The sequence below is a fragment of the Bubalus kerabau genome, chromosome 8, assembly GCF_029407905.1.
Source record: "Bubalus kerabau isolate K-KA32 ecotype Philippines breed swamp buffalo chromosome 8, PCC_UOA_SB_1v2, whole genome shotgun sequence".
NCBI lineage: Eukaryota > Metazoa > Chordata > Mammalia > Artiodactyla > Bovidae > Bubalus > Bubalus kerabau.
The window spans coordinates 47,467,678-47,485,352 of record NC_073631.1 but is presented as its reverse complement, the minus strand read 5'-3'; the positions used below and the strand labels follow the sequence as shown (position 1 = coordinate 47,485,352).

The 17,675-nt window shown below is 37.9% G+C and overlaps 2 protein-coding genes across 9 annotated transcripts in view; one reads left to right on the top strand and one right to left on the bottom strand.

The window, feature by feature from the left end:
- The window catches only part of DNAJC2 (DnaJ heat shock protein family (Hsp40) member C2), a 39,856-nt gene extending 35,780 nt beyond the window's left edge, over positions 1 to 4,076 (top strand). For 7 of the 8 annotated variants that reach the window (XM_055590173.1, XM_055590175.1, XM_055590171.1 and 4 more), the window contains 3 exons: positions 848 to 1,002; positions 1,249 to 1,312; positions 2,065 to 4,076. In XM_055590173.1, coding sequence (XP_055446148.1) covers positions 848 to 1,002; positions 1,249 to 1,312; positions 2,065 to 2,117 — 272 coding nt within the window. In that variant the 3' untranslated portion in view covers positions 2,118 to 4,076. Of the gene's footprint in view, positions 1 to 847; positions 1,003 to 1,248; positions 1,403 to 2,064 lie in introns of those variants that run through there. The other variant, XM_055590172.1, reaches the window with a different exon arrangement.
- On the bottom strand, positions 1,336 to 15,404 carry PMPCB (peptidase, mitochondrial processing subunit beta). Its single transcript, XM_055590180.1, has 13 exons — positions 15,254 to 15,404; positions 14,017 to 14,157; positions 13,210 to 13,296; positions 12,636 to 12,765; positions 10,443 to 10,641; positions 9,907 to 9,986; positions 7,145 to 7,257; positions 6,187 to 6,330; positions 3,351 to 3,511; positions 2,161 to 2,246; positions 1,989 to 2,077; positions 1,745 to 1,820; positions 1,336 to 1,654 (listed from the first exon to the last, which is right to left on the bottom strand). The coding sequence occupies exons 1-13, from the start codon at positions 15,353 to 15,355 to the stop codon at positions 1,590 to 1,592; spliced, it is 1,473 nt and encodes a 490-aa protein (XP_055446155.1). The 5' UTR covers positions 15,356 to 15,404; the 3' UTR covers positions 1,336 to 1,589.
- Positions 15,405 to 17,675: the final 2,271 nt, after the last annotated feature.

The window sequence follows — 17,675 nt, the reverse complement described above, 5'->3', positions numbered from 1 at the left end:
GGAGGCCTGGCGTGCTGTGATTCATGGGGTCGCAAAGAGTCGGACACGACTGAGCAACTGATCTGATCTGATCTGATCAGTCCATTAACTTAGACTTACTACTAAACCAAGCCAGCTTTTGAACCAATTTCCCTACATAAGTGGGATATGCACTTCTTACATCCTTAGGAAGGAATGTATTTGTGATACATCTATGAAGTATTCTATAAGACATACAGATTTGGTTTAGCAGAGATGTACAGCATAGGCTTTAGTGGATGTGCTGACAGTAACAGTGGAACATGGAATCTAATCTCACATCGCCTCGACAGCATTGGGTACCTGCCTTAATTTTGTTAAAATTGTTTTTTCTAGTTAAAAAGAATAGTTTACAGGCTCTCCTCCAACGAAAAGTTTTGTAATTAGGCAGCTCTTTTCTCTATGCTATAAGGAACTAGATTTATCAAAAATCTAAAATGACTTATGATTGTGTTTTTGAACCCAGTAGTCCAACTGTATATTTTAAATCTGATTTTTAAACAATGTCTGGTAAGTATATTTTGAGACCAGAAATACAAAGCATTTCTTTCCTTTTGTCTCAGATAATTTTCTGGGATGTAAGCTATCTAAAGTTTTTTTTCCCCAGTTAATATTGTGTTGGCCACAAAGTTTGTTTGGGTTTTTCCATAAGACGGAAAAACTTGGTCAACTCAATGCTGGTATATGTTTGTCTAATCTCAAAGTACATTTACGATTACACACCAGATTCAGATGGGCACTTACCAAATGACTCATCTGAGAAGGTGTTCCAAAACAGTTTTCTATAAATTAGGATAACTGTTTGAAATAAAATTTGTTCCTTAAACAGGTCCATGCACAGATTTCACCCCTTGGACAACAGAAGAACAGAAGCTTTTGGAACAAGCTTTGAAAACATACCCAGTAAATACACCTGAAAGATGGGAAAAAATAGCAGAAGCAGTGCCTGGCAGGACAAAGAAGGACTGCATGAAACGATACAAGGTTGTAGATCTTGAGTTTATAGATTCCATTATCATTTAAATTATGGTTTTATACTTATTTCAATACCATCATAGTTGTGGGGCCAGTATTAGACATTTCCTAGCTCTGGCAGTTAGTTTAAAAAAATCAACCTTTTCAGTACGGATTTATCCAATTTGAATGTTTTACATATTTATATCAAACACTAGAAATGTCTGCAAATCCTGACAACTTTTTGTCTAAGTAAAATGTTTGTCTTCTTCCTAGGAACTGGTTGAAATGGTAAAAGCAAAGAAAGCTGCACAAGAGCAAGTGCTGAATGCAAGTAGAGGCAAGAAATGACTTATGACAATCTTTGTTGTGTGTGCATTTTTATAATAAAACTGAAAATACTATACAGATTTTCATTCTTAAAATTATACTTAAAGTGTGTCCCAGCATAATTTCTCTGAACTCTGAGAATCTACCATTCATTGTGGTGGTCTTATCCTTTCAAAGTCTGACATATAGTATTTTATTCATATTTACCAGTGTAGATGTTTTTTTTTTTTCTTTACAACTTGAGGGTCTCAGTTTTATAATGTTCCAAATGTTTATTAGGAGCATTTTTAATCATGAAGCCAGCACATGTTACTGCAAATCTGGTTAAAATCTGGTAGTTGCTCAATAGGACCTAAGGATTTAAAAGAAAAGACAGTTATAACTAAATAAAAGGAAAGTCCTTAGCCAACTTTCTGCATGGGAGACTAGGAGTCAGGCTTACCAACAGCAGCAACAGCTGGACTCTTATCATAAATATATTTGGTACACACGTCTCGAATTATCTCAGCATTTACAGCCTGAAAAATTGAAGATACAGGCATTCGGAGTTTTTTGTAGTAGTAAAGACACTGTATACCTGGAATGTTTTAGAGCTAAAGCAAATTTTATGATACCTATCTTGAGCTGTTGTATTAATAACAAAGATTGTTTTACACAAGATCCAACAGTATCTAAGGACTACTTACATCAATTCTTGCTTCAAGCTCAGGGATGGGAATTCTTCGATTATAGCATAACATTTGCCTACCTATATCTTCACAGATGGGAGTGGAACCTGTTTTAATGAAAAAAGAAAACTAAGGACTGGAATCTAGATCAACCATGTGAAAAAAAAGACCTAAGTCTTTATTCTTTTACCATCAAGTTGCAGCAACATGTTTGTTTTCAGAAGATTTTTGGCACGTGCAACTTCACTTTCAGTGACACTTGTACACAGTCGCATCCTAAAAGCCATTTGGAAAAATCAAAGGTCAAGTAATTTGAAAATGTTACGTGTTTTATGAGTTAATGACCTAAAGAAAGGATGCTATATTCTCTGTTACACCACAATGTACAATTGATTATGAATTCAATTTAGTAAAAAGTTGAAATTACTATCGATCCCAACAGTTACACAAAGTTAAAATACTACTGATTATTTTCCTGGTAGGGTTAATTTCTCAAAAGTGATATGGTTAGCAGAGATTCACTACAATATAAAAATAGGCTGACTGCATTTTGAGAAATTCTACAGTCATTTTGAAAATTTGTGAAGCCCCATGTGTTAGGATCTGACTTGCTAGGGGATAGATAGATCAGTGGGTCACTGGTTTCTCAAAAGAATCTAGCTGAGTCTAATTTAAACCTAATAATTAAGTTAATGATTACATCTCTTTAAGTCTGGCTCAGACAGTAAAGCATCTGCAATGTGGTAGACCAGGGTTCAATCCCTGGGTCAGGAAGATCCCCTTGAGAAGGAAATGACAACCCACTCCAGTACTCTTGCCTGGAAAATCTCATGGACAGAGGAGGCTGGAAGGCTACAGTCCATGGGATCGCAAAGAGTTGGACACGGCTGAGCTACTGCACGTCACTTCACATCTAGCTAGAGCGTAAACCATTTAAGAATGGTGTAGGAAAGGGACCAGAGCTAAATAACAGTTTTCCAAGAAGCCGTGGGACCTTCTGCCTGTCTCAAGTTACTAGATTTGACTAAAACACTACATTTCTTTTAGCAATGGCAACTTCAGATTCATTTTTAACACAGCCTTTCCAAGCCAAATAGGTTTAGAAATATTTCCTAAAATTCTAGTTGGCGTTTAAACATTTTTAAGATCTTTCTGAAGTAATCTGCTACTTAATGATTAAGAAGTTTCTATAATATAAATCAGCTTCACATGAAACCCAGAAGAAATGTGATCTTTAAAACATTGCAACAATTGCTACTATTGAACAGTAGTCTTGTTCTCTTAATAAAATGCTATCACCATAAAAAATTAATCACCGTTAACAGTGTAAAAGAAAGTAGTCTGAATTGGTAATTCTTAAGATTTAAATTATTTTCTCACCATTCTTTTTGAACAACATGTAGCATATCTGCAACAGTGGCTGGTTCACAAACCATATAGATTCCCCACAATCCTGTATCTGTGTAGGAAGTGTTGAAAGACTGGAAGCTATGGCAGAGGTTGCCATGACAGGTAAGCTGGGCCAGCTTGCTAGATAAATTCTGAAAGGAAAAGAAATTGTCCAGAAGAACTGTAGGTATACATGTGCAAACTACCAGAAAGAAAAATGATGTGTAGAAATAGTGACTGCCCAAAAAGGCTGAGTTTCTCAGTTTTATTCAGCAATATCTCAATAAAAAGCTAAAATTCAATGAAACTAAGAATTATAGTTACCTCACCAGCCCAATGCATCATCCTCAGAGAAAGTCATAATGTTAAAAGAGTTAATCCTTAGAATTTGCACCCACTTCTAAAATAATACATTATCATACTAAGTCAGAGAAAAGCAAATATATTATATCACTTACATAAATGTAGAATCTTAAAAAACAAAGATACAAGTGAACCTATTTACAAAAGAAACAGACTCACAGACTTTGAGTTTGGGATTAACATATACACACCACTATATATAAAATAACAAGGACCTATGCATGCCACAGGGAACTCTTAAGTAATACTCTGAATGGATTTATACAAATATGTATCACTTAGCTATATACCCAAAACTAACACAATTACATTATAAATCAACTACAGTATAAAAATTAAAACCAAAAAAAAGAAGTGACAGATCCTGTCAGGACAGAGCTATCCCTAAAAGTAAAAATGGGATGATCTCACATACTGTAGTTCAAGCACATTCTCAGGATCCCTTGGCTAATCCAACCCAGCATTCCACTTCTAGCACTGACTGACGTGGGATATGGTTATTAATTAATTATGTGTTCCAGCTTTGTTGAATAATCATTTATAAAAACCATATAAACCAAAAAACTGAATAAACTATGCCAATTTGCTTTGCCAACAAAAAAGTTAAAAAGTTTATTTAAGAAGTAAAATAATGCACTATTACCAACGTACTTTGTAGAGCTTTTGGCAGTTTGCTTAAAAATCTGAAATACAGCATGTGAACCTAAGATATTTGTATGAAATATATTTTGTCAAAGTCTTTGAGTACAAATATATACATTTTGTTAGTTATTTAAAATCCTAAAATGATGCTGTTGAGGTGCTGCACTCAATATGTCAGGAAATTTGGAAAACTCAGCAGTGGCCACAGGACTGGAAAAGGTCAGTTTTCATTCCAAGGGAAATGCCAAAGAATGTTCAAACTGTCATATGATTGCACTCACTTCATATGCAAGTAAGCTAATGCTCAAAATCCAAATCCATCAAGCTAGGTGTCAGCAGTATGTTAATCAAGAACTTCCAGGTGTACAAACTGTGTTTAGACTAAAGGTAGAGGAACCAGCGATCAAATGGCCAATGTTCACTGGATCAGAGAGAAAACAAGGGAATTCCAGAAAAACACCTGCTTCACTGACTACAATAAAGCCTTTTACTGCGTGGATCACAACAGACTGTGGAATATTCTTAAAGAGATAGGAATACCAGACTACCTTACCTGTCTCCTGAGAAACCTGTACACAGGTCAAGAAGCAACAGTTAGAACCAGACTTGGAATAATGAACTGGTTCCAAATTAGGAAAGCAGTATGACAGGGCTATATATTGTCACCCTACTTATTTAACTTCTATGTAGAGTACATCATGCGAAATGCCGGGCTGGATGAATCACAGGCTGGAATCAAGACTGCTGGCAGAAATCAATAACCTCAGATATGCAGAGTATACCACTCTAATCGCAGAAAATGAAGATGAACTAAAGACCCTCTTGTTCAGGGTGAAAGAGTAGAGTGAAAAAGCTGGCTTAAGCCTCAACATTCAAAGAACTAAGATCATGGCATCCAGTTCCATCACTTCATGGCAAATAGAAGGGGAAAAAGTGGAAGCAGTGACAGATTTTCTTGGGCTGCAAAATCTGTGGATGGTGACTACAGCCATGAAATGAAGATGCTTGCTCCTTGGACGAAAAACTGACAAACCTAGACAGTGTATTAAAAAGCAGAAAAATCACTTTGCTGAGAAACGTCCATATAGTCAAAGCTATGGTTCTTCCAGCAGTCAAATACTGATTCGAGAGTTGGACCATAAAAAGACTGAGCACCAAAGAATTGATGCTTTCAAATTGTGGTGCTGGAGAAGACTCCTGAGACTCCCTTAGACTGCCAGGAGATCAAACTAGTCAATGGTAAAGGAAATCAACCCTGAATATTCATTGGAAGGACTGATGCTGAAGTGAAGCTCTAATACTTTGGCCACCATACTTTGATGTGAAGGCTTGGCTCACTGGAAAAGATCCTGATGGTGGGAAAGATGGAGGACAAGAGGAGAAGGGGGCAGCAGAGGATGAGATAAATTTTGAAGTAACTTCAGACATAACAGAATAGGAACAAAAATAGTACAAAGAATTACCTTTATCCAAATTCCTTAACAACTGTTAACTTTTTTTCCTTTATCAATTCTCTTTAACATATTTTTCAACTGTTTGAGAATATAGTGCAAATATCCTTTTTACCCCCAAATACTTGTTAATATGCACTTCTGAAAAACAATGAATTTAACCTTACTACAGTTATAAAATTAGGATATTACTGTTGATATAGTACTATCAATGAATCCTTCTATCCTTAATCAAAATTTAACAATACACCAAAAGAAAGTTTTTTTTCTTGCCTGGGAGCAATCCAGGATCAGTTCATATGTAAGTCAAAATTCATAGCACAGTTTTATCTTCTCATTTATTATGGAAATTTACTTTTAAAATCACATACCATTCCTCCTCCGAAAGAGCGATCCCAGTTGCCAATCAGTGTATTTGCAACCATGAGACAGATTGTATCTGGATGTGCCCAACCAACAGCTTCAACAGCTACTGCAAGATGTGCCAAAGGCATCTTGTCATCCCTCACTCGAATCTAGTTGGGATAAAGAATGCAAAGCTCTAGTTAAGATTACCACTCTATAACATGCTTGACAAGAAACTAATTCACCAGTGCTATTAATTGCAAACTTAAAATGCTCACCATGACACTCTTGTTTTTTAAACAATCAGGCCTCATTATACTCCATAGTTCAGAAGGATTTCACCAAAAGATCTCCAGTTGAAATACTACAGACACGTAGCTACCAGATAATGTGGTCAAAAAGCTTTGCATTATTTAACTGGCAGAAATAATCATCAGTCTGAATTTTTCTGTCTAAATTTAGGCTAATCTTAACAGGCTTATTTTTGTACTGCCAATGCTAGTCTCATGTAACTGCCAAAATCAGGCTTCTTTCCAGATACTAATATATGAGCATCATCCCTAATGTGGCAAACAAAGCTTCTAATGAGGCTTAAAAAAATAGCTGACGGAGAGCAGATTTCTCTAGAAGTTCTGGCTTTAACAGCTACGCCCAGAAATGTACTGTGGGTAGACTCAGTCAGGAATAAATCTAATAGTGTCAAAATGTGGGATGTTTTTAAAATAAAAGATTACTTTTATGCCCTGCCAATAGGAAAATAGGCATAATGTCAAAAAGCACAAAAAGACCAAATAATACTTTCCTTAAAAAAGAAAAATAGGTGGTTAAATATATGGAACAGGAAGAAATATAAGCAACTGAGTCCATGTGCATTTGGACTCCTTTGGTTTCCTCCATTTTACTGTTAGGAACAGGCACATTTTGTAGGAACGGTCATAAATACAAGAAACCAAAAGGGTTAAAAGCTTAGGAGGCTCGGCCTACCTCACTTCCTGTGAATTTGCACGGAGGCAGAGCTGGTATTTCTCCTTTGTGTGTGGACAAAGATTCACCAAAATGAAATTTTGCTAACTCAAGCAGCTCATCATGGGAAACTCCTATATTGAAGGAAAATATTTCATATATCCAGCAGCAATAAAATGTAAAGCACACAATTAACTGCCAGTACTTCTGTTTACAATGAGCTTAAGGTGGTATAACTGATACAGGTTACACAAGGACTACTTGCAGTCAGTAAAAAGCCTTTTCAAGAGTAAGCTCACAAAGCACATTTTATCCCTGGTGATAAGACTTGCAGTTGCACAGATTTCTCATTCTGAAGAACAATCAGTTTTTATCCACTGATTCAAAGATAAGGATAAGATAGCTTGAAGGTATTACTTTCCATACAAAATCATGTTACATTAAGTAATTAAAAGTCCTAGAATGGTGGTGGTGGTGGTGGTTGAGTTGCTAAGTCATGTCCAGCTCTTGTGACCCCGTGGACAGTAGCCCACCAGGCTCCTCTGCCCATAGGATTTCCCACACAAGAATACTGGAGTGATGAAGTCTCACCCATGGAGCAAAGGAAACACTGCCTGGTACCCTTTCCCAACTGGGACTTCAGATGTGCTGTGACATGGGATTCCCAACGCTGTTTGTCAAAACCCAATTTGGTGATATATTCTCTGCTCTTTCTCTTTCTCTTTCTTTTAATGTTAGTATATGGCAAGTAAGCCAGATAATTCTGTAATAAATATTTGTATTATTTATTTGTAAAAAAAAAAATACTGGAGTGGGTTGCCATTTCCTTCTCCAGAGGATCTTTCCGACTCAGGAATCCAACCTGGGTCTCCTGCACTGTAGGCAGTCTCCTGCATTACAAGTGAATTCTTTACCAATTGAGCCACTAGGGAAGCCCCCAAAAGTCCTAGTTGCAAACTAGCAAAAAAGGGTCACTTTTCAATAAAATTTTTAAAGTAAAAAATCATTTAAAGAAAGCTGGACATACTTTATTCTCTGTGCTCTGCTATCAAATTTCAGGACTAAAATAACCTCATATAGATTCCTGAATAAATTCATAGCTAATCAAATACTCACTATTTGCTATCCAAAATTTAAGAAGTCACTTGGATTCTATAGCCCTATTTTCCAAACTTGAGCCTAAAGAGATTCAGTGAAAGATTCTTAAACTTACAAGACTAATTCAGGCATGGGTAAGTGCCTTAAAAAATATCGCCACAAAATTTTTTTTTTAATGAAACATTCCATTAGAACATAAAAGCACAACTTACACCCATATTTTCCAAAGAATCTCTGGTATAAAACAAGACAGTGAATGATTATATACACGTTCTTTTCACAATCACTACATAGGAGAGCCACCTTGGATATCAGTCCAGACGGTGACAATAGGAAGAACTTGGTGGTACAAAGATGACAAGCAGAGAGTGTAGACCTGTGAGCATGGACACAATTCTCAGCACCTGGCAACCACCTCCACTGTTTTACTACCTTTATCTGTAGCCCTCCTGGTTGGATGTTCCAGACTTGCAGCTCCTGTCCCAGTACCACCTCCACTTACCTCTATCTAAAAGGCAGGGGAGCCAATAATTTCTTTTCTTTTTTTTTTAAATGAAGCTGGGTCTGGCCTGTTTCACTGAATTTATAATGCCACTGCTTATAAGAAACATCATCGCTTATATACCAATAAGACAATATGCTAATTAATCTAGGATAGGCCATTAATTGTAAGATATCCCAACTCTGACAATGTCAAAATGAACCAATGAACTGTGTAACAAAACCCACTGCATCCATATGCCACCAACAATGGCAGAATCTCCTAGACAACTTAGTTGTTGAGGCCCCATCCAACCAACAGTGTCCCCTTTCCAAGGCAGTTTCACTGTGGAACTCCAGTCACCACCAGCCATTTTAGAAACAGTGTTACTAACTCGAGAACTTTAGAGCACACAGAGCCACACAAAGGCAACATGTTTCTGACAGTTAACCTCATTTTCATCTTCTTCATTATTCCCAAGTAATAAAGTCTATCCCAGCCAACTAGAATTTTAAATTATTGTCATTTCTAAAGGAAAATTTACACAAAAGAACATTCCATGTAAATCTTCGTTTTGTCTTAAAAAGAGAAAATAAAACTGGAAACCAATAAAATGTACTATTTGCCTAAATTCAGACTACCAGGAAATCTAGCAAAATCTAACCTGAACTTACTTTCTTTGTTCCTCCAAGGAGGCCTTGTCCTCATGCCACTTTCATGTTCAAATTCCCATTAAATAGTCTCAAAATCCCTTATATACTTCCCTTTCTCAGTAATTAGCAGATCTACTGAATGAACGAACAAATCAAAGAATGAATAAACAACGTAACATACTCAGGCCATGCCTGACCAAAGATGAAGCTAGTTCTCAAGAAATAATTTAAAATCTCAAGAGATTCCCAAACTGTTGAACACTATCTTCCACTGTCATTATCTTCCAGCTCACCCATCTGCCCTTTCCTTGCAAGTAAATTCCATTATGTATGTACACTTATATACTAGAGGGTCACTAAGTTTTCCTATTTAAAAACTCTACTAAGTAAAGAGAAGACGGGGGAAGTCCAGTTTCAGTGTTCCGCATTGCCCTTACCAAGCATACTAAACAATTTGCTCTGTAAATGAAAACTCTAAAGATATCTCCCAACAGGATCAAACTGATAAGCATATCACTCTGTTTAAAACAGTCGTAGAAATTTAAACTTACCTCCAGCAGCAGCAAGTACTATTCTTGGCCCCTTATAATGTGTGGTTATATAATCCACTAAGTCCTCACGATTTATAGATCTGTAAATGGAGTAAGAAAAGCAGTACTAAAGGGAAATTTAAAAGCACAGATCCTCACATAATATACCTTTATACCTCACATAATATACCTCACATAATATACCTTTAATATCCAATTAAATTGGATATTAAAGTTATTCTAAGTTAAATGCAGTCAGAAATAGGATATATGCAACAAGTATCAAAGAATTTCAACATATATATATTATATATATTATATATATATATAAAATGTAATATCATCACTTGTTTACTCCAGAAATAGGTATAAACCCAGATACCTGGAAGTCAAGTGGGGCTAAAGGGTCGTTGAAGTACTATAATGATACCATTTCATTCAGATTATTGGGGGTAAAAAATTACTTTCTGAAACATACTTTGTGAATGTTTGTGAATGTTAATTTTCACAATTCAAATTTTTTCTCAAAAAAAAAAAAATCTGAGAATTATACCTACTTGATATTTTCAGTTGGTCCCAAAATTGTCCGTCCAAGTGCAGTATTTTGATAAGCTGTAGCATGAAGATAATCAAAAACAACTTCTTGTAAATTGGTTTCCACTTCTTGCATCTCTCTAAGGATTACTCCACGTTCACGTTCAATCTCTGCTTCTCCCAATGTGCTGTTTTGTATTATATCAGCAAGAATTTCTACAGCTAATTGAAAATAAAACACAGGAAGAAACATTGAGTCTTAATTTTCACTATTAGTATCTATTAAATTAGCATCAGAAACCACGAAAGTGACCAGCACTCAATACTGAATAAATGATTACACTGGAAGAAATAAATGTTTCTGTACATTTGATATACCTAAAAGGAATAAATTAAAATGAAAAATATAATCCCCTGTGGTACAGATAAGCTTAGAGAAAATTCCTAAATTTGCGAGAATTAGTGTCGTCTCAAACATCTTTCCCCACTTAATTACAATTAATGGTCAGTGCTGGTTAGATTCTGTTTATCAAAGACTCTGATAAATGATGATTCAACAGAGCTGGAACAGTTAACAGTTGAAGAAAAGGATAATTACCCCAAAAGACATACATGTGACTATCAAAGGATAATTAAGTGACCCTTGGGGAAAACTGATGAAACCGTCAAATATTTATACAAAAACGACCCTAATTTGTAAAAAGTCACAAGTAAACTAAAGGATATACCATGCTATTAAGCAATTTTATCAGAGAAAGTACATACTTCTCCAAAAAAGAGAAACCTCAACTATCCTTGAAGAATTAGTATACAGTTGTAATCACAATCTAAATTTTAGTAAATAGAAAACAAATTTATCAACTTTCATTATGTTACCCTGCTATAAACTTCTGTTAAGTTCACTTAAAGTGGACTTGTTTCAGAAGCAAAAATGTTCCAGTACCAAGGACTTCCTGTAATTAATTACCTCTACATTGCCCAAAATGACAAAACAGACTGCAAGAATAAGCTGGGACTGAGATTATGACCAAGAGGAAAAAATAATTTGTAAAACCAAATTAAATCTGTCCATCTAACACCATGTTGTGAATCAAATGAAAAATGCTCCAATAAAATTTAAAAACAATAAAATCCCATCTGTCCAGAGAAGTAAAGGCCCAGATGGGTAAGGAAGAGCCCAAAGACAGATGGGAAAATGAGAGATCCTGTATGAAGAGCCTCCTCTATTTGGAAGTAGTAGTCTAGACTGGTACCTAAAAGTGGGGATTCATATTTCCCAATAAAATATAAGAATCTAATAAGAATCTTCTTTCTAATGTATATTTAATACTGAAATTTAAAAGCATAGATCCTCAATAACATACCTGAAATTAAATTGGACCTTAAAGATATTCTAAGTCAAATGCAGTCAGAAATAGGATATATACAAGTATCAAAGAATTTACATATATATATATATATAAACACACATACATACATACACACACACACACACACACATATACATATATAATACCATCACTTGTTTATTCCAGAAGCAGCTACAAACCCAAACAACCTGGAGTTAGGTGGGGCAAACTATTATTTAAGTATTCTAATGATACAGTTTCATTCAGATTGGTCATCACCAGAGATGGGGGAGGGAAAAATGAGTGAACTGTTTTAGGTTTATTTTTTTGGGTTTTTAAATAAATTGAATTTTGGAAATTCAAATTTGAAATTGAAATTAATGTAAAGGAAGCTAAGAAAGAAGTGCACTCCAGGAGGAGGAACCAGAATGTGCAAATGAAATAAAGAAGCAAGCACGTTCTGTTCAAAAACAAAGCCCGGCAGTCAGAAGATATAAAATATGTTCTGGCTTGTAAGAGAAATGAAAAATTCAGATAACAAAACAGAGAAAAAAATAAAAAGTAGACAGTAAAAGTGAATATATAATAAAACAGTTAAAAATCATTTACTACCCAGGTATGACTCTGGAGGAATTAATATTTGAATCAAGTGTTAGGACCCGGTTTGTACAAGTCTTGCAGCCTATAAATATTTAATATCATTTGTCATATTGGTAGAAAAAAATAGGTGCCCCCTCACCCAGAGTTTGATTCACTTATTTTCACATTTCTGGGGTTTACTCTTTCTCAAGAAACATAATGAAAACAGTACTAAATTGTTTCTGAATGCCTGTGAAAATTACATATCTGCAGTATAAATAATAATACCTCTTGGCAAATCTTTAGAGAATGCTTTGGCATAATACACAGTCTGCTCTCTGGAGGTATAGGCATTGAGATGAGCACCCATATTTTCGATTTCAAGTTCCAGATCTAATTGGGATCTCTTTTTGGTGCCCTGAAATAAAAAAGAGGGGGGGGGGGGCGGAAATATATATATATATAAAATCTCTTCCTTTATCCCTCATTTGTTCTACACAGTTCAGACAATGAATATGAGGACAGAAGCCTATGTACAGTTTGATGTAAGGACCAAATTTGGTTTCTAAACTACATTGGGCTTCAGAAATAGTGACATACTTTCAGATGACATTTACATCCCAAGAGAAAATCTTTGTTTCACCTCTACAGAGCAATTATCAGTAATTATTCCAGGTAATTATCCTGAAAAAAGAAAGATTCTAAAAAATAATAAAAATAAGACATGCTATACTTTTGAAGTAGTATATGTAAGACTTATATATATAGTCTTATATATAAGACTATATCACGTAGTCTTAGAATAAGACTTTGTGTTTACTGTCTCTTAAAATGTGTTTAAAAAATAATCTTTATAACTTGCCTTGAAAGCCATATGCTCCAGAAAGTGAGCTGTTCCATTATTCTTCTCATTTTCATATCGACTTCCAGCATCAATCCAGAGCCCAACCTTAATATAGTCAGGTAAGAATTAGATAAGACATCATCTTCTTTCTTTTGAGGGGATAAGGTAGGGGTGGGAGCAGTGTTCTTCCTTTTTCTGACAAATGCTTTCCAGTCTTAATATTAAAGTTTTCTTGACTGGATTGACAATATAATCCTATGAATTATGAGATTTAAAAATTTTAGTCGTCTACTGGGTGCTGCAAACACTTACTTGGCAGCTTTACTGAGGACCCAGATTGTTAGCCCAGTGTGTTACTACAGTCAATTATCAAGTATAAGATAAGAACATCAGAAGAGACTGTCAGAAAATCTAGGTTAAGATCCTGTTCTGTCATGTATTAGTTGTGACCTTGGACAAAACCATTTAACTTCTTGAATCTTGTTTTTCAACTATCAAATGGATGAAATGATCCCTGCTACAAAGAAGTATTTTAAAGATCAAATAAGACAAGATATGTAAAAACATCTAGCACACGGTAGTCCAGCAAGTATACTGCTCTCATTATTATCAACACTGCACAGTACACCCTGCTACAAGATGTAGTCACTTAAACTAAGCACACATGCATCCAGTATGGAAGTATTACAAGAAAAGCGTCACAAGGGACAATCACTTGTCAAGGCAAAATAACTGCTGCTCCTTTCAACTACCCGCCAACCTACTGAAAAGGTTTACACGTACTGTCTGCTGTCTCCTAATGAGGGGTCAAACTAAAGCACTTACTGTGCATGTTGCGAGCCCAGAGTCTTCAGAGGCCACCCTGAGTCCATTCTCCAAACAGGTTACTCGAGTTTCAGGAACATTCAGAAAAACTTGTGCAGCAGCCTGTGTACTTCTCAATCTGTTTCCTCCAAAATATAAAGACTGGTTGGGGAGAAAGGAAGCAGCAAAACATATCACTGTTCTTAATACAAATTACTGATTAGAAAACCAAATCTATGTCAAAGAGACTCTAAAGTACTCTTTCCTCCTTAACTTTTACTTCACTACATCCACCCCTTTGCCTACCCTAGGAACATTCCTCAACCAACCACTTTCCTAAAGCCAGCAACAAGTCTACAAACATGCCCTTTCCTGAAGAAAAATGAACGGTTTTTGTCATTATCCTAAAAGAAACTACTTTTATTTCAATACTTCTAGAAATGTTTAGTACTCATAAAGGGAATAAGAAGGGGAGAAAAAAGTCAAGAAAGGGAGAAAAAAATATAAAAATACACTCACAGCATAGAAATGCTTAGCTTCCACTGTTCAAGAAAAGCAAAGCTTTGAAAAGGACAGAAAAAGAGGGTAGAAAGAAGGGTAATTACTCAAGATACACTCTGGCTGACTGATTAATTGACTATGGACTATTCGCAGGTCCCCATATGTTTTCTTCTTTATACATATGTTAAAAGTCCCACGAACTCTAGAGAAAGCTAGTCTCTTACGAGAAAAATACATATACAGACAAACTTTTCCTTTAGCTGCCCCAGGGTTCACAGGAGCCAGAGCTGATGATCAGGACGAGAGCCAGTTTTAGGCAAAAAGAGAACTCGGAGCGGATTGGGGCGGGGGGGGGGGGGGGGTCCTCAGTTTTTAACAGCAACCCCCACCCGCCCACCACGGCCCCCCCCACCCCAATTGTAACCACTGCGATTTTAACAATCAACACGCACTCTTTATAATGACTGAGTAACTGGGGGAGGGGGTTAGTAAACCACGGTCATCCCACACGTCCCTGGCAGGTCACGCGCTGCGGGTGACCAAAGCCAGCCCAGCGCCGACGGGAATAAGCGTCCCCGGCAGCCGGATGCCCCACAGGTCCCGGCTAAGGCCCGATCCTCAGTTGGAGGTGTGTGGGGCGATTGCCCGCGGCCCAGCCGGGCGCCCGTTAACTCAGGGTCGCCGCACAGGGTCCTGCGGGTGAGGCCCGGTCTAGCCTGATTCCAGGTGGCACCCAGACAAGTAGACGAAAGCTCACCCGCCCAGCAGCGCCTCCGATTAGGAGCCTCTCGGTGAAACCGCAAATCCGCCGCCGCGCCGCAGAAAATAGCACCGCTCGGGCCACCGCTGCCGCCGCCATCGTCTCAGTTTGGGACTGTAGGAAGGGTGTGCTTCCGGGGTCATGACCTGATGTCCCAGACGAGAGGGCGGACCCCACCTAGTGACCATGATGGGAATGACAGTCCTGTAAGCGGTCTTGGAATCTTTCAGGACGTGGTGCTGACTGAAGAACACGAATTAGGGAGTCTGTAGAAGCCCCTGTATCAGCGGTTACTTTTATCTCCTACGACGTGCAAGTGCACAAATGTAGAAAAAGGTAACGGGGCAACATATTATCCCAGTGGTGGGTAAAATTAATTGGAAAAGGAGGGATTTGATCCGTAATATGAGGAACATGATTCCTCACTGTCCTTAGAGGAAGTCTCTAGTGCAAGGGACGGGGAGAGAAGTCTCTAGTGGTGAGGGAAGAGAAGCAAGTATCAGTGTTGACACCTATTCACACTTCAGCACCTTACAGTCTGGCTCATCCCATTCCACAGAAATTGTTGGTGAAGCCACTAACCGCTGAAAGATGGACATACAATCCTTGACATGGATTTCTTTCTTCATTCTATCTGTTTAAAATTTTTGTTTATTTATTTTCCTGCATGGGGTCTTAGTTGCAGTACACGGGGTTCTTCCTTGCAAAGCGCAGACTTCTGTAGTGGTGGTAGGGCTCCAGAGCACGGGGGCTCTTTAGTTTGGGCGCCTGTAGTTGACTATGAACTATTGTAGCTCAGTAATTGCTCGCGGTGGGTGTAGTTGCACTGTGGCATGTGAGATCTTAGTTCCCATGACCAGGGATCAAACCCATATCCCCTGTGTTGGAAGAGGATTCTTTCTGTTAAGATTTGTTTGTTTGTTTGTTTGGCTGTACTGGGTCTTCCTTGCTGTGGCAGTGGGGCTTTCTCTACTTGCAGAGAGAAGGGTGCTACTATTCCGTTATCTACTGTTCTGTTATCTTGCACGGGCTTCTCATTGGAGTGGCTTCTCTTGGGCTCAGTAGTTGTGGCACACAAGGCTTAGTTGCTCTGAGGTATGTGGGATCTTCCCTGGACCAGGGATAGAACTGTGTCCAGTGCATTGGCAGGCAGATTCTTAATCACTAGACAACCAGCGAAGCCCTGGAAGAGGAGTCTCAACCACTGGACCACCAGGGAAATGGACTTTCCTCATTGTATCATTTTATTTTACTTTATTTATCTATTTTGGCAGTGCTGGGTCTTGGTTGCTGTGCAGGCTTTTATCTAGTTGCAGTGAGCAAAGGCTATTCTCTAGTTGCCACTGAGGCACCAGGAAAATCCTCCTTTAAGAGCTGCTCTTTCTTCTAGTCCCTTCTTCTTTACCTTCTTGGGCAGCTCTTTATGCACATATATCTTAGTGAGACTAAAAATAGCCAGCACTGTTCTAACTGTACTATTCCTATGCTCTTTTATAGATGTAGAAACTGGGATAAACAACTTGCCTCAGTTCAGTTTAGTTCAGTTCAGACACCCAGTCGTGTCCGACTCTACAACCCCATTGACTACAGCACACCAGGCTCCCCTGCCCAACACCAACTCCTGGAGCTTACTCAAACTCATGTCCATTGAGTCCGTGATGCCATCCGACCGTCTCATCTTCTGTCGTCCCCTTCTCCTCCCACCCTCAATCATTCCCACCATCAGGGTCTTTTCAAATGAGCCAGTTCTTTGCATGAGGTTGCCAAAGTATTGGAGTTTCAGCTTCAGCATCAGTCTTTCCAATGATTATTCAGGACTGATTTTTCTTTAGGATGGACTGGTTGGATCTCCCTGCAGTCCAAGGGACTCTCAAGAGTCTCCTCCAACACCACAGTTCAAAAGCATCAATAATTCAGCACTCAGCCTTCTTTATAGTCCAGCTCTCACATCCATACATGACTAGAGTTCAGGATACTAATAATAGGCTGTAGCTCCAAAGCCTTTGCTCTTAAACACCACGTCATCCTACCCTGAAAGCCGGTGTTCCCCAGGGTTTTGGACCTCGGCCTGGGCCTCTTCCACTGCACACTCTCCCTGATGGTTTCCACTTTCACTTGAGGCCTTCCCTGTTTGTCTTTCTTTTGAGACCAGGCCACTTAACCATTCAGTGACTAGACAACTACACTTTAATATCCCATTGGCACCTCAATGTCAACTTATCCAGAATGCACTTCACTGGCTTGCTCCTAAGTCTATTCTTGTATAGTCAATGAAAACAGCCAATGATACCTCCATTCATTAGACATCCAAACCAGAAACCTGGATTTAATCCTCAGCTCCTCCCTGTTTCTCATTCTCAACATCAAATTAATACACCCCTTTCCAGCCTTTTCAATCTACTCCAGCCCAACTGTCATA

What these genes read in the sequence shown, in the direction of transcription:
- PMPCB (XM_055590180.1), bottom strand. Translation starts at nt 15,355, where the DNA reads ATGGCGGCGGCAGCGGTGGCCCGAGCGGTGCTATTTTCTGCGGCGCGG. An exon ending in TCGGAGGCGCTGCTGGGCGG is followed by an intron (nt 14,158 to 15,253) that starts GTGAGCTTTCGT and finishes CTCCCCAACCAG; the next exon opens with TCTTTATATTTTGGAGGAAA. An exon ending in TGGAGCATATGGCTTTCAAG is followed by an intron (nt 12,766 to 13,209) that starts GCAAGTTATAAA and finishes TTTTTATTTCAG; the next exon opens with GGCACCAAAAAGAGATCCCA.